At 37.1% G+C, this 16576-nt stretch overlaps 1 protein-coding gene across 2 annotated transcripts in view; it reads left to right on the top strand.

Annotated features, from left to right (window-relative positions):
• Positions 1-375: 375 nt before the first annotated feature.
• LOC143670728 (centromere protein I-like) overlaps positions 376-16576 on the top strand; it is a 54454-nt gene continuing 38253 nt past the window's right edge. Inside the window, exons 1-3 of one of the 2 annotated variants that reach the window (XM_077145662.1) lie at positions 376-503; positions 3806-4037; positions 6560-6697. In XM_077145662.1, the coding sequence (XP_077001777.1) occupies positions 3818-4037; positions 6560-6697 (358 nt within the window). In that variant the 5' untranslated portion in view covers positions 376-503; positions 3806-3817. The other variant, XM_077145663.1, reaches the window with a different exon arrangement.

The raw sequence follows: 16576 nt of genomic DNA, 5'->3' as shown, positions 1-16576 counted from the left end.
CCTTTCCTGGGAGAAGCAGCCTTTATTGTGAAGTTTCGCAATTTCATATTTTTTACAGATTCAAAGTCCCGACATTTGGGGTCAATCTGGGCAAAATTATCACTATAATTTATCATTCAACTTCAAGGGTAAAAGCACTAAATGCCCTGTTTTACGCAAAATGACGAACACGAACACCGTTAGAAGACCGGAAACGCCAGCCAATCAGTTGGCTCCAACAACAACGCCCCACATGCCGCGAGTCTTCAGGGAAGGGCGGGTGGGGCAAGCCGTAATTACGGAATTGGATATGCGTCAGCGTTTGCGCGCGCCACCTCGCGCCATAGAGCTGTAGCCCAACCAATCAAGTGTCAGTACAACGCCCCGCCCCGTTTTGCCATTGCCTGGGTCCCGGGCGGGAGCGGGGTCGGAGCGCGGGCGCATGAGCGGGGTGGGGCACGCTTATTTGAATTGGTGAGGCGGCGTCTGGACTTCGGAGACGGCGGGGCCTGGGACTGTATCAGGTGAGGTACTAATAAACATTGCACGAAATTGGGGCCGGGAGAGCAAAGGGAATCTCGATTTCTGAGGATGCATCTACCCTTAAAGTTGTGGTTGGAGTCGTTTTTTATCCCGTCCAGGAATCTGCTCAGTGCACCAGTCGCGGCCAAGTTGGCTCACCGTGGGGGAAGGCTGTGAAAGGGATACTTGGGAAACCGTGAGATAGTTTAGCGGGATGACGTCAGAAGCTGTTAGCGAGCCATTCTTTCCATAGGACTCAAGGAAATAAGTCGAAACCTGGAACTTCCCTCTGGGTCGTACTGCTCTGGCCTCGTCTGTTTAAGGGAGTGGGATTGGGTAAGTCTCATTCCTACCTCCCATTGTTTTTTCCTGTTTTGCAGAAACATCGAATGCATTCTTGGTTCTTCTCTCTTTTCCACATCCGGTTCTTTTATCGCTTTCTGCCCAGTCTACCTCCAAAACATCTCAGGCTTCTAGTCATTTTCCACTACTTCTGCCGTTACACCTTAGGCCTAGTTCAGACTGCAGTCATTTCTCTTCTGGATTTCTGCAAGAGCCTTTTTAAAAAATCCTTTTTTAAATGCAATTATATTGAGATATATTCACAGACCATACAATCCATCCGAAGTATACAATACAGTCAGAGGCTCACAGTATCATCACATAGTTGTGCATTCACCACCACAATTTTCAAACATTTTCATTACTCCAAAAAAGAAAAAGAGAAAACCCAAAACATACCACACCCCTTATTCCCCCCATCATTGATGCCTGTTATTGGTGCAGAACATTTCTTACTGTTGATCAAAAACCATTAAGATATTACTGTTAACTATGGTCCAAAGTTGGCAATAGGTGCTATACCACTCTATTAACTCCCTGTAATAGTTTCATACATTTATTCTTATTTATGGAGGAAATTTTTTTTAAATATGTACCTTTAATCACAGTCATCAAACACCACAAGATTTACTGAGTTATATAGTCCCATGCTTTTACCTCCAGCTTTCCTTTTGTTGACATATATGACTCTAAACTTCCCCTATCAATCACTTTCACACAGTTCAGCACTGTTAATTATACTCACAATTTGCTACTATCACCTTTATCCATTTCCCCTGCAAGAGCTTTTAATGGGTCTGTTTTCATTTCTTGATGCCTAACATTCTCTTCTCCACACAGCAGCTAAATGATCCTAAAACATAAATCAGATGGTATCGCTTCCCTCTTTTTTTAAAAAAAATTATTTATTAATTAAAAAAATTAAGAACAAACAAAAACATTAACATATTCTGTTCTACATATATAATCAGTAATTCTCAATATCATCACATAGTTGCATATTCATCATTTCTTAGAACATTTGCATCAATTCAGAAAAAGAAATAAAACGATAACAGAGAAAAAAAAGATTATACCTACCATACCCCTTACCCCTAGCTTTCATTTATCACTAGCATTTCAAACTAAATTTATTTTAACATTTATTTCCCCTATTATTTATTTTTATTCCATATTTCTACTCCTCTGGTGACTTGGTAGATAAAAGGAGCATCAGACACAAGGTTTTCACAATCACACAGTCACATTGTGAAAGCTATATCATTATTTAATCATCCTCAAGAAACATGGCTACTGGAACACAGCTCTACATTTTCAGGCAGTTCCCTCCAGCCTCTCCACTACCTCTTGACTAACAAGGTGATATCTACTTAATGCGTAAGTATAACCTCCAGGATAACCTCTTGACTCTGTTTGGAATCTCTCAGCCATTGCCACTTAGTCTCATTTCACTCTTCCCCCTTTTGGTCAAGAAGATTTTCTCAATCCCTTGATGCTGAGTCTCATCTCATTCCAGGGTTTCTGTCCCACATTGCCAGGAAGGTCCACACCCCTGGGAGTCATGTCCCATGTAGACAGGGGGAGGGTGGTGAGTTTGCTTGTTGGGTTTCGCCTCCCTCTTTTAACCTCCCCACCACAATTCCCTATGACATTTAAAATCCAAACTCCTTACTTTGGCTTACAAGTTCCAGTATGATCTAGGCCCTAGCTACCTTTCTGACTTCATCTCCCACTTAAACCTTTACCTCTTTCACACCACAGCCTCCACACTGATGTTGCTGCTTTTTCTTGTTTTAAGGTCTTAGGGCATCTTGCTCTTCCCTCCACCAGCTCTTCACATGGCCTGTTCCTTTTTGGCATTCCAGTCCGGTTAAAGGTCACCTCAGAAAGGCTTTCACTGATCAAAGGATTCCAAAGTAGATCCCCCTTCTGTTTTTATCATATCCCTGTGTTTTATATTCATTACTAGTCATTTTCTTATTTATTGACTTTCAGACTCCACCATCTCTTACCCACTGTTTCATGAGAACAGGGACCTTGGCTTTTATTATTTTATGTCCAGTAGCTAGAAGTGTGCTTGGCATGTAGTTGATGTTCAGTTATTATTTATTGAATAAGTGAAATTAATAACTAGAAACTGTTTCTGTCCTGAGAATCGTTAGTCTGACCATCAGTTTGGCTTTTGAGCTATGCAATTTTAACTTAGTGCTGATAAAGTGGGGAGCATAAAGATTAAAAGCAAAATCAAGAAGGGGTGGAGAAAAATAGCAGTGAGTAGAGAATGTAATATTGAGTTCGTGAGATGAATTATTTTTGGAGTCACTTATAGCTGTTTTAAGGGTGAATTTGCTTGTGGAATTGTAACCCATACCAAACTGTGAAATCTGTTCTACAACTAATTGTTATGATGTGCTTTGAAATTTTTTGCTTTTTTTGTATGTATGTTATTTTTCACAAAAAAGAAAAAAAATATTTCTTCTAGCCTCCAAAGTTTTGTAGCAGCTATGAAGGAAAAATATGAAATAGTGGAATGGTAACCCATAACAAACTCTGAAATCTGTTCTGTAACTAGTTGTTGAAGTGTACTTTGAAAATCATTGCTTTTTCTTTTTCTTTGTATATATGCTATATTTAACAATAAAAAATGTTAAAAAAAAAAAGTGAACTTGCTATGTTGCCTGTACTCTTACTGTTTTTTTCCACAAGAAGGCAAGTTCAGATGATGAATGTTACCTTGGAGAGTTTCCTCTCTCTATTCTTGTATAGGTCAAGGGTTTTCTGAAAAAGTTAACTGGTAGGTTTTGTTGCCTGGATTGTGGTCAATTTATTTATTGTGTGTCTGTTGTATACTAGGTATTGTATTAAATTCTGTGGATACAGGCAGATCTCATCCCTGTCTTTGTGGAGTAAAAAGGGGAATGTTTGGCTGATTAATGAAAATGTGACACTTGTTTCTATATAGACATATGCGGTAATGTCAACTCAGAGAGTTAAGAACTCACGGACACAAAAGAGGACTCTACAAGGTAGTAAAAGTTGTCAAACCAGCCTCCCAATCTGGAAAATAACAGAGAAACCAAGTGACTCAGAGAGCATCTTGAAACATGGACAAAACAATCGAGAGGGAAATTATCAACGTGCTGATGATGAAGGAGGAGATGCTCTGCAGATAGCAGTGAGATTCTTTGAGAAAAGTAAGTGATTGTTTTCCTTATGAAAGCCCTATTTCTGTAAGACTCTTCTGGAAATTTGAAGTTTTTATTTTTATTTTTTTAGGATAGTTAAAAGAAAACATATTCTTGCTCATTCATGCTTTTGTTTATTTAATAGACATATATTGAGCTAGTTACTAAGGACACAACAATAAGACGTTCTTAGCAGAGTAGTTCCCAAACTTTACTCCATGCTGGGGTTACCTGAGAATCTTTAAAAGATACTGATTACTGGCATCCATGCCTACACATTCTTATTTTATTGGTATAGGATGCAACCTGGGCATTAGGATTTTTTTTTTTACATTTAAATTTAAAAAAATATATATTTTTATTGAGAAATCTTCACACACATACATTCCACACATGGTATACAATCAGTGGCTCACAATATCGTCACATAGTTGTGTGTTCATCACTGTGATCATTTTTAGAATACTTGCATCGCTCCAGAAAAAAAAAAAAGAAAAACTCATGCATCCCATACCCCTTCCTCTCATTGACCACCAGTATTTCAATCTATCCAGTTTTTTTACCTTTGATCCCCCCCATTATTTATTTATTTTTTTATCCTTATTTTTTACTTATCTGTCCATACCCTGGATAAAAAGATTATCAGACACAAGGTTTTCACAATCACACAGTCACATTATGAAAGGTATATAGCTATACAATTGTCTTCAAGAAGCAAGGCTACCAGAACACAGCTCAACAGTTTCAGGTACTTCCCTCCAGTCACTCCAAAACACCATAAACTAAAAAGGAATATCTATATAATGCATAAAAATAACCCCAAGGGTAACCTCTCATAACTTCAAGGATAACCTCTCAAGTCTGTTTGAAATCGCTCAGCCACTGAGACTTTATTTTGTTTCATTTCTCTGTTCCCCCTTTTTGTCAAGAAGGCTTCCTCAATCCTATGGCATCAGGATTTTTTTAAAACATTTTTATTGTAAACCTTAACAAACACAAGCATTCTTTTCCTTTTTTTTTTTTAACAATACAGCTTTATTGAGATGTAATTCACATACCATACAATTCACTAAAGTGTGCAATTTAGTGTTTTTTAGTATATACACAGAGTTCTGCAACTATCACCACAAATTTAGAGCATTGTCATTACTCCGAAAAAAAAAAAACCCATACCTGTTAGCCATCACTCCCTATTCTTCCAGCCCTCTCAGCCCTAGACCATAGCTAATCTACTTCCTGTCTCTATAGATTTGCTTATTCCAGAGTGGCTTCGTTTACTTAGCTTGTTTTCAAGGTTCGTCCATGTTGTATCATGTAGCAATACTTCATTCTTTCTTATTACTGAATAATGTTGTAAACAAATATGGATGTATTCTATTTTATATATCTGTTCCTCAATTGATGATCATTTCGGTTGTTTCCTTTTTTTTTTTTTTTCCGCATGGGCAGGCACTGGGAATCAAACTCAGGTCCCTGGCATGGCAAGCCAGAATTCTGCCACTGTGCCACCATCGCTGCCCTCCATTTTTTTTTTTTTTACTATTATGAATAATACTGCTATGAACATTCATGCACAAGATTGTCTGTGGACATATGTTTTCATTTCTCTTGGGTATATTCCTAGGAATGGAATTGCTAGGTCATATGGAAACTCTATGTTTAACATTCGAGGAAAGGGCAGTCTGTTTTCCACAGCATCTGTGTGATTTTACATTCTCACCAGCTGTGATGAGGGTTCCAATTTTCCACATATCATTCTCTGCATTTCTTGGTTTAAATATTTAAGGGCATGGGTTTAACTGACAGCTCATCTCTTGGCACCAGGGTTAGCATGGTTCACTGGCAAGCTTGCATACAAACATTCTTGACATACAAACATTCTATACTTGGTGTACAATCAGTGGCTCACAGTATCATCACATAGTTCTGTAATCATCACCATGATCATTTTTTATGAACATTTGCATCTCTCCAGCAAAAGAAATAACAAAGAAAAAAGACAAAAAACGCATACATACCATACTCCTTACCCCTCCCTCTCATTGACCACTAGTGTTTCAATCTACTCAATTTATTTTAACCTTTGTTGTCCCTATTATGGCATCAGGATTTTTAAATGCTCCCTAGGGGATTCCAATGTGTGGCAAAGGTTTGGGAATCACAGCCCTAAATTGAAAAAGCTTGTAGCCTAAGTTCAGTGCTTTGAGTTAGTTTAGCTGTGATACTAGGGCATAATTCAGTTTTCCTCAATAAAGGTATTATTGCTGTTTAATATTCTGGAGTTGGGCCACGGTGGCTCAGCAGGCAAGAATGCTTGCCTGCCATGCCAAAGGACCTGGGTTCGATTCCCAGTGCCTGCCCATGTAAAAAAATATATATATATATTCTGGAGTTTTAAAGGGTTTGAATGGTTTTTAGGAAGAAAGTTTTTACATAAAACCATTTCTTTAAGAATCCCAAATTGTGATATTGAGGCTGAGGACTGAATGAATTTTAAGGCCCTGCTATTTAATATAGTTCCTTTTTTCCAGGTCCCATTAAAACTTCATGGAGTAAAGATAAAACCTTGGAAAAACACTTGAAAACCGTGGAAAATGTGGCTTGGGAGAATGGGTTAGCTCCAGAAGGAATTGACGCTCTATTAAACGTGGCAGTCAGTGGCAAATTTGGTATGTTGGGATACATTTGTCATCAGTTTGCTATTAGTTTTGTCTTCTAGACTTTGAAGTAGATTGTGCAGTAGTTCTCTATTTTTTCTGTTCTCTTCATAAAACCAGTCTGATAAGATTATAAAATTGTGCTTTTATGACCTCAAAATTTCCATATGCATATGCTGAAAATGGCTAGTGGTCACTTACTTTTCAAATAAAATGCATAGACTCTTGTCCCCAAATACATGGGAGCCATTTTTAGTAGTTCTCTTTTTTAAAAAATATTTTTATTGAGAAATCTTCACATACATACAGGTCATCCATAATGTACAATCAGTGGCTCAAAATGTCATCACATTGTTGTGTATTCATCACCATGATCATTTTTAGAAAACTCGCATCACTCCAGGAAAAGAAATAAAAAGAAAAAAGGAGAAACTCATACATCCCATACCCCTTACCCCTCCCACTCATTGACCATAGTATTGCAATCTACCTAATTTTCTTTTTACCCCTTATCCCCCCTATTATTTATTTATTTTTTTACTATCTGTCCATACCCTGGATAAAAAAACCATCAGACACAAGGTTTTCACAATCACTAGATCACATTGTAAAGGTTATATAGTTATATAATCGTATTCAAGAATCAAGGCTACTGGAACACAGTTCAGCAGTTTCAGGTACTTCCCTCTAGCCACTCTAATACACCATAAACTAAAAAAACGGATGTCTATATAATGCATAAGAATAACCTCCAGGATATCCTCTTGACTCTCTTTGAAATCTCTCAGCCACTGAAACTTTTATTTTGTCTCATTTCTCTCTTCCTCTCTTTTGGTCAAGAAGACTTTCTTAATCTCAAGATGTCAGGTCCCGCATCCCAGGAGTCGTATCCCACATTGCCAGGGAGAGTTACACCTCTGGGAGTCATATTCCACTTGGGGGGCGGGGCATGGAGGGGGCTGGAGGGCAATGAGTTCACCTGTTGAATTGGCTTAGAGTGCGAGGCCACATCTAAGCAACAAATGATGTTCTCTGGGAGTGACTCTTCAGGATAATTGTAAGTAGGCTTACCTTCTCCTTTTCAGGAATAAGTTTCATAGGGGTAAACCCCAAGATCGAGGGTTCAGCCTATTGAATTGGTTGTCCCCACTGCTTGCGAGAATATTAGGAATTCCCCAGTTGGGGAAGTTAAATTTTTCCACCTTTCTCCCCAATCCCCCAAGAGGACTTTGAAAATAATTTTTAATTCTCCGCTCAAATTACTCTGGGATATATCAGGGCATCACACTAACCAGTATAAACCAACAAGATCTCATACCCTATTCAAGATTCCACGTACTTATGGTATTTGAATAAACTGGCCATACAAGTTAAATTAAATAATGCGCTACCTGAAATATAAATTTTGCACCAAATAAACATCTCTCCCTTTGGTCTCATATAGAAGTTGAAGTTTTAAAATATAGGCCATATCCTTTACCCCATATTCTGACTTACCTTAGTCCTATCTAGATCGGCTTCATTCATATCTCTCGTTGAAGTCGGATCACTTTTTCAACTTTTTTAAACTGTTGCCATGTGGGGGTAATGCTGACTTGTAAATTCAGAGCCCTAACTGATTCTCAGGTGTCGCATAAATACCCAAAGTTTCAGGGAACGACCAGGCTATACACAAATGGCTCACTATATCAGAATTTAGAAATAACAGTTACAACTCCAAAATAAATGTGTCTGCTGTAAGAGCTTACAATCTAGGATCCTTTACAGTAGGCCCCAACCTGATGACTCATGCTCTCGAGTTCACTTCACTGAGTTTGTATATTATAGTTAGTCCATTTGAGTGAGGCATGATAATATTTGTCTTTTTGTTTTTGCCACTTCATTCAACATACTATCCTCAAGGTTCATTCACCTAGTTGTATTTTTCACAATTTTATTTCTTCTTGCAGCTGCTCAGTAGTCCCTTGTATGTAAACACCACCGTTGCCCCTTCCATTCCTCAGTCTTTGTACCCTTAGACCATTGCAAATCATAAACACTGCTGCCATAAACACCAGTGTGCCATAAACACTAGTGTGCAAATGTCCATACTTGTCCCCAGTCTCAGTTCCTCCAGATATATACCTAGCAATGGGATTTTAGGATCTGGGCAACACCATCCCTAGCCTCCTGTAGAACCACCACACTGCCCTCTGGTGGGGCTGCACCTCTCAGCCTCACTACAAGCAGTGAATAGGTACTTCTCTTGCTCTAATACTTATTTCTTCTATTCATTTATTTTATTTTTTGTTTGTTTTGTTTTTATTTTATTTTATTTCTATTCATTTTTAACAGTTTTATTCACATATCGTACAATCTAACCTAAGTAAATAGCCATGTGTTTACCACCATAATCTGTATGAAGACATTTCCTTTTCTTTTGCAAAGAATCCATACACCTCCCCTATATCCCCCACTTGTTGACATTTAGTTTTGGCCTATTGCCTTTGTTACATTCAGTGGAAGCATAGTGCAGTGTTACTGTTGACTATAGATTCTAGCTTGCATTGTTTTTTTTTCCCTTGTATACCATCCCATTTTCAGCACCTTGCAATGTTGACATTCATTTCCCTCATGGAAAAACGTTTTTGATATTTGTACATTTGATCATCATGCTTGTCCACTCTAGGCATTTCTAAGTTATACCGTCTCAGTCGTTATCCTCTCTTTCCTTCTGGTGTCATACATCTCAGGCCTTCTCCTTCAGCCATATTCACATTCAGCTTCATTCAGTGTACTTACATTGTTGTGCTACCATCAGATAGTATTGTGCCATCCATTTTTGAATTTTTGCAGTCAGTTCTGTCAGATGTCCTATATTCCTTCAGCACCAAATGCCCAATCTTTATCCCCTTTCTATCTCCTGATAACCTATGTTCTTAACTTTAACGCTCAAAGTTCACTCATTAATGTTAGTTCATTTTAGTGCGTCCATACAGTATTTGTCCTTTTTTTTCTGGCTAATTTAACTCAGCATAATATTGTCAAGGTTCAGCATGTTGTTACATGCTTCATGAATTTATTTTCTCTTACAGCTGCATAGTATTCCATCATAAGTATATACCACAGCTTGTTTTGCCACTTGTCCATTGATGGACCTTTGGGCTGTTTCCATTCTTGGCAATTCTACATAATGCTGCTATTAACATCAGTGTGCAAATGTCCATTTGTGTCCTTGCCTTCGTTCCTCTGAATACATATCTATTGATGGGATTGCTGGATCATATTGCAATTGATATTTCTCTTGTGCATAGACAGTATGTTGCTGGAAACACCTTAAGTGATCTCTTAGTCTAATTTATTGCTTATAGGTTCACTTACCTAGGACATGTTTCTCTTTACCCCATCTCCATTACAGTTTTTCTATGACCATATCACTTAGGATGCTTTTTATTTTGTAAAAATGCTACCTTTTTCTCTAAGTTCAATGGGAGCAGGGGGTGGTATTGGAAGGGGTTCTTGAAAAGACATGAATAACACCTGATCAGGGTTGTTTTTATTTGGAAAGAACCTTTTAACCATTTCTCATCCAACTCAAACTTGAAAGGTATTCTAGGCCCTGAAAATCCTCATTTTAAAAATGAGGAAACTGAGTGGTAAAGATTCTTGCTTAATGTCAGAGCTGGAACTGGAACTCAGATCTCCTAACTAATATTCTAGTGTCTATACCGCATCACACTTCTACCAGGTTTTCTATATTAAAAAAAAAAAAAATGATGAACTTTCAAAACTAGATGCTTTATGCTTAGTATTTCCTGGCACTTGCATATTAGGTCTTCTTTTTTTCTTTTTAAATTTTTTTATTTATTAATTTAAAAAAAATTAACAACAAATGAACCAAAACATTAACATGTGATCATTCCGTTCTACATATATAACCAGTAATTCATAATATCATCACTTAGTTGCATATTCATCATTTCTTAGAACATTTGCATCTATTCAGAAAAAGAAATAAAAAGACAACAGAAAAAGAAAAAAAATGAAAACAGAAAAAAAAAGATTATATATACCGTACCCCTTACCCCTCGCTTTCATTAATCACTAGCATTTCAAACTAAATTTATTTTAACATTTGTTCCCCCTATTATTTATTTTCATTCCATATGTTCCACTCATATGTTGACAAGGTAGATAAAAGGAGCATCAGACACAAGGAATTCACAAGGAATGATATATTGTGAAAGCTATATCATTATACAATCATCATCAAGAAACATGGCTACTGGAACACAGCTCTACATTTTCAGGCAGTTCCCTCCAGCCGCTTTGCTACATCTTGAATAACAAGGTGATATGTACTTAATGCGTAAGAATAACCTCCAGGATAACCTCTCCACTCTGGAATCTCTCAGTCATTGACTTTTTCTCTCATTTCATTCTTCCCCCTTTTGGTCGAGAAGGTTTTCTCAGTTCCTTGATGCTGAGTTTCAGCTCATTCCAGGATTTCTCTCCCACATTGCCAGGAAGGTCCACACCCCTGGGAGTCATGTCCCATATAGACGGGGGAGGGCAGTGAGTTTGCTTGTTGTGTTGGCTGGAAAGAGAGGCCACATCTGGGCAACAAAAGAGGCTCTCTTGGGGATGACTTTTAGGCGTAAATTTTAAGTAGATTTGACCTATCCTTTGTGGGGTTAAGTTTCATATGAACAAACTCCAAGACTGGGGGCTCAACCTATAGCTTTGGTTGTCCACACTGCTTGTGAGAATATCAAGAATTCAACTTGAGGAAGTTGAATTTCTCCCTGTTCTCACCATTCCCCGAAGGGGGCTTTGCAAATTCTTTTCCACTCACTGATCGAATCACTCTGGGATTCATCGGGGCATCACTCTGGACATACCAACAAAATCTCATGTCCTACCTGAGATTCCAAGTATTTATGGCGTTCAGTCAAACTATATACATAAGTTATATTAGGAAATGCACTAGTCAAAATATAAATTTTGTAACAAATAAACATTTTTTGCTTTAGTCTCACACATAAGGTGACATTTTAAAATATGAATTACCATCTATTTTCAGCACCCTGCAGTAATGAGATTCCTTTGTTCTTCCTCATGCCAAAACATTTTGTAAATTTGTACATTTATTTGCTATCATTATACACTCTAGGCATTCCTAGATTATATCATCTCAGTCTTTATCGTCTATCTTTCTGATTTCATTTGTTCTTCAGCCCTCCTCCCACTATCATTCTCACATACAGCTTCGTTCAGTGTTTTAACATAATTGTATTACAGTTAGGTAGGATTATGCTGTCCATTTCTGAATTTTTACATTCAGTCCAGTTGCACAATCTGTATCCCTTCAGCTACCATTACCCAATATCTTACCCCATTTCTACCTCCTAATGGTCTCTGTTACCAGTGAAATTCTCCATGTGTATTCCCTAATGTCAGTACATATCAGTGAGACCATGCAGTATTTGTCCTTTTGTTTGTGAATAATTTCACTCAGCATAATGTCCTCAAGGTCCATCCCTGTTGTTACATACTTCATAAATTTATTTTGTCTTACAGCTGCATAATATTCCATCGTATGTATATACCACAGTTTGTTTAGCCACTCATCTGTTGATGGACATTTTGGTTGTTTCCATCTCTTTGCAATTGTAAATAATGCTGTTATAAGCATTGGTGTGCAAATGTCCGTTTGTGTCTTTGCCCTTATGTCCTCTGAGTAGGTACCTAGCCATGGTATTACTGGGTCATATGGCAAGTCTATATTTAGCTTTTTGAGGAACTGCCAAACTACCTACCACAGCAGTTGCACCATCTGATATTCCCAGCAACAGTGGATAATTATGTCTCTTTCTCCACATCCTTTCCAGCGCTTGTCACTTTGTTTTGTTGATAATGGCCATTCTGGTGGGTGTGAGATGATATCTCATTGTTGTTTTGATTTGCATTTCTCTAATACCCAGGGAAGTTGAGCATCTCTTCATATGCCTTTTGGCCATCTGCATTTCCTCTGCTGAGCAGTGTCTGTTCAAGTCTTTTTCCCATTTTATAATTGGGTTGGCTGTCTTTTTGTTGTTGAGTTGAACAAACTTTTTATAAATTCCGGATACTAAACCTTTATCTGATATGTCGTTTCCAAATATTGTCTCCCATTGTGTAGGCTGTCTTTTTACTTTCTTGATGAAGTTCTTTGATGCTCAAAAGTGTTTAATTTTGAGGCATTCCCATTTATTTATTTATTTCTTCCATACTCTTGCTTTGGGTGTAAGGTCTACAAAACCGCTTACAAAGTGTAAGATTTATAAGATATGTCCGTACATTTTCTTCTCACAGTTTTATGGTCTTAGATCTAACGTTTAGATCTTTGATCCATTTTGATTTAACCTTTGTATAGGGTGTGAGCTATGGGTCCTCTTTCATTCTTTTGCATATGGATATCCAATTCTCTAGGCACCATTTATTGAAGAGACTGTTGTTTTCCAGGTGAGTTGGCTTGACTGCCTTATCAAAGATCAGTTGTCCATAGATGAGAGGGTCTATTTCTGAACACTCTATTCAATTGCATTGGTCAGTATATCTATCTTTATGTCAGTACCATGGTGTTTTGATCACTGTAGCTTCATAATATGCCTTAAAGTCATGTAGCGTGAGACCTCCAACTTCATTTTTTTTTCTCAGGATACTTTTAGCTATTTGGGGACCCTGCCGTTCAAGATAAATTTGGTTATTGGTTTTTCTATTTCTGATAAGTTAGTTTTTGGGATTTTAATTGGTATTGCCTTGAATCTGTAGATCAATTTAGGTAGAATTGACATCTTAACTATATTTTGTCTTTCAATCCATGAACATGGTGTGTCTTTCCATCTATTTAGGTCTTCTTTGATTTCTTTTACCAATTTCTTGTAGTTTTCTTCTTATAGGTCTTTTGTCTCTTTAGGTAAATTTATTCCTAAATATTTTATTCTTTTAGTTGCAGTTGTAAATGGAATTCTTTTCTTGATTTCCCTCTGAGATTGTTCATTATTACTGTATAGAAACACTACAGATTTTTAAGTGTTGTTCTTGTAACCTGCCACTTTGCGGTACTCATTTATTATCTCTAGCAGTTTTGCTGTGGATTTTTCGGGGTTTTTGACATACAGTATCATATCATCTGCAAACAGTGAGAGTTTTACTTCTACCTTTCCAATTTTGATGCCTTGTATCTCTTTTTTTTGTCTAATTGCTCTGTCTAGAACTTCCAACGCAGTGTTGATTAACAGTGGTGATAGTGGACATCCTTGTCTTGTTCCTGATCGTAGGGGGAAAGTTTTCAGTTTTTCCCCATTGAGGATGATGCTAGCTATGGGTTTTTCATATATTCCCTTTATCATTTTGAGGAAGTTCCCTTCTATTCCTATCCTTTGAAGTGTTTTCAACAGGAAAGGATGTTGAATTTTGTCCCATGCCTTTTCTGCATCAATCGAGATTATCATGTGATTTTTCTGCTTTGATTTGTTGATATGGTGTATTACATTAATTGATTTTCTTATGTTGAACCATCCTTGCATACCTGGGATGAATCCCACTTGGTCATGGTCTATAATTCTTTTAATGTGTTGCTGGATTTGATTTGCTAGAATTTTGTTGAGGATTTTTGCATCTATATTCATTAGAGAGATTGGTCTGTATTTTCTTTTTTGTTATATCTTTGTCTGCCTTTGGTTTGAGAGTGATGTTGGCTTCATAGAATGAGTTAGGTAGCTTTCCCTCCTCTTCAATTTTTTTGAAGAGTTTGAGCAGGATTGGTACCAATTCTTTCTTGAATGTTTTGTAGCATTCACATGTGAAGCCATCTGATCCTGGACTTTTCTTTTTGGCGAGCTTCTTTTGTTTTTTTTGGAGGGGGTGGAGCTTTTTAATGACTGATTCAATTTCTTTGCTTGTGATTGGTTTATTGAGGTCATCTATTTCTTCTTGAGTCAAAGTTGGTTGTTCATGCCTTTCTAGAAAGTTGTCCATTTCATTTACATTGTTGTATTTATTAGCATAAAGTGGTTCATAGTATCCTCTCATTACTTCCTTTATTTCTGTGGGATCAGTGGTTATGTCTCCTCTTCTATTTCTGATCTTATTTATTTGCATCTTCTTTCATCTTCTTTTTGTTAATCTTGCTAAGGGTCCGTCAATCTTATTGATTTTCTCATAAAACTAGCTTCTGTTTCTGTTGATTTTGTCAGTTGTTTTCATGTTTCGTTTTCATTTATTTCTGCTCTAATCTTCATTGTTTCTTTCCTTTTGCTTGCTTTGGGGTTAGTTTACTGTTCTTTCTGTAGTTCTTCCAAGTGGATGGTTAATTCCTAGATTTTTGCCATTTCTTTTTTAATATAGACATTCAGGGCAATAAATTTCCCTCTTAGCACTGCCTTTGCTGAGTCCCGTATGTTTTGATACGTTGTGTTTTCATTTTCGTTTGCCTCGAGATATTTACTGATTTCAATTTTAATTTCTTCCTTGACCCACTGGTTGTTTAAGAGTGTGTTGTTGAGACTCCACATTTTTGTGAATTTTCTGGCACTCTGCCTGTTATTGATCTCCAACTTCATTCCTTTATGATCTGAGAAAGTGTTTTGTATGATTTCAGTCTTTTAAAATTTTATTTAAATTTAAATTTATTAAGACTTGCTTTGTGACCCAGCATATGGTGTATCCTTGAGAATGATCCATGAGCACTTGAGAAAAACATGTATCCTGCTGTTGTAGGGTTTCATGTTCTTTAAATGTCTGTTAAGTCTAGCTCGTTTATTGTAATATTCAAATTCTGTGTTTCTTTATTGATCCTCTGTCTAAATGTTCTTTCCATTGATGAGAGTGGTGAATTGAAGTCTCTGACTATTATGGTAGATATGTTTATTTCCCTTTTCAGTGTTTTCAGCGTTTACTGCATGTATTTGGGAGCATTCTGGCTCAGTGCATAAATATTTATGATTGTTTTGTCTTCTTGTTGAATTCTTCCTTTTATTAATACATAGTGTCCTTCTTTGTATCTTTTAACTGTTTTACATTTGAAGTCTAATTTGTTGGATATTAGTATAGGTACTCCTGCCCTTTCCTATTTTTTATTTGCATGAAATATCTTTTCTCAACCTTTCACTTTCCACCTATGTTTATCCTTGGGTCTAAGATGTGTTTCCTGTAGACAGCATGTAGATGGGTCCTGTTTTTTAATCCATTCTACCAGTCTATGTCTTTTGATTGGGGAGTTAACCCATTAACATTTTGTGTTATTACTGTACGGGTAGTACTTTCTTCTACCATTTTGCCTTTTGGATTTTATATGTCACATCTAATTTTCCTTCTTTTTACCTTTACTCATAGTCTTCCTTTCTTCACTCTTCTCCGCACCTCTCTCTTTTGTTTTTTCGCATCTGTCTCTACTGCTGCTTTTAGTATTTCTTGCACAGCTGGTCTCTTGGTTACAAATCCTCTCAGTGATATTTTGTCTGAAAATGTTTTAATTTCACCCTCATTTTTGCAGGACAATTTACTGGATATAGGATTCTTGATTGACAGTTTTTCTCTTTTAGTAATTTAAATATATCATTCCACTGTTTTCTCACCTCCGTGGTTTCTGCTGAGAAATCTATGCATAGTCTTATTGGGCTTCCCTTGTATGTAAAGGATTGCTTTTCTCTTGCTGCTTTCAAGATTCTCTCTTTCTCTTTGACCTCTGACATTCTGATTAGTAAATGTCTTGGAATACTTCTGTTTTGATCTGTTCTCTTTGGGGTACGCTGTACTTCTTGGATCTGTAATTTTAAGTCTTTCATAAGAGTTGGGAAATTTTCAGTGATAATTTCCTCCATTAGTTTTTCTCTTCCTTTTCCCTTCTCTTCTTCTTCTGGGGCACCC

The sequence above is a fragment of the Tamandua tetradactyla genome, chromosome X (genome assembly GCF_023851605.1).
Source record: "Tamandua tetradactyla isolate mTamTet1 chromosome X, mTamTet1.pri, whole genome shotgun sequence".
Classification (NCBI taxonomy): domain Eukaryota; kingdom Metazoa; phylum Chordata; class Mammalia; order Pilosa; family Myrmecophagidae; genus Tamandua; species Tamandua tetradactyla.
This window is presented reverse-complemented; position numbering and strand designations above follow the sequence as displayed.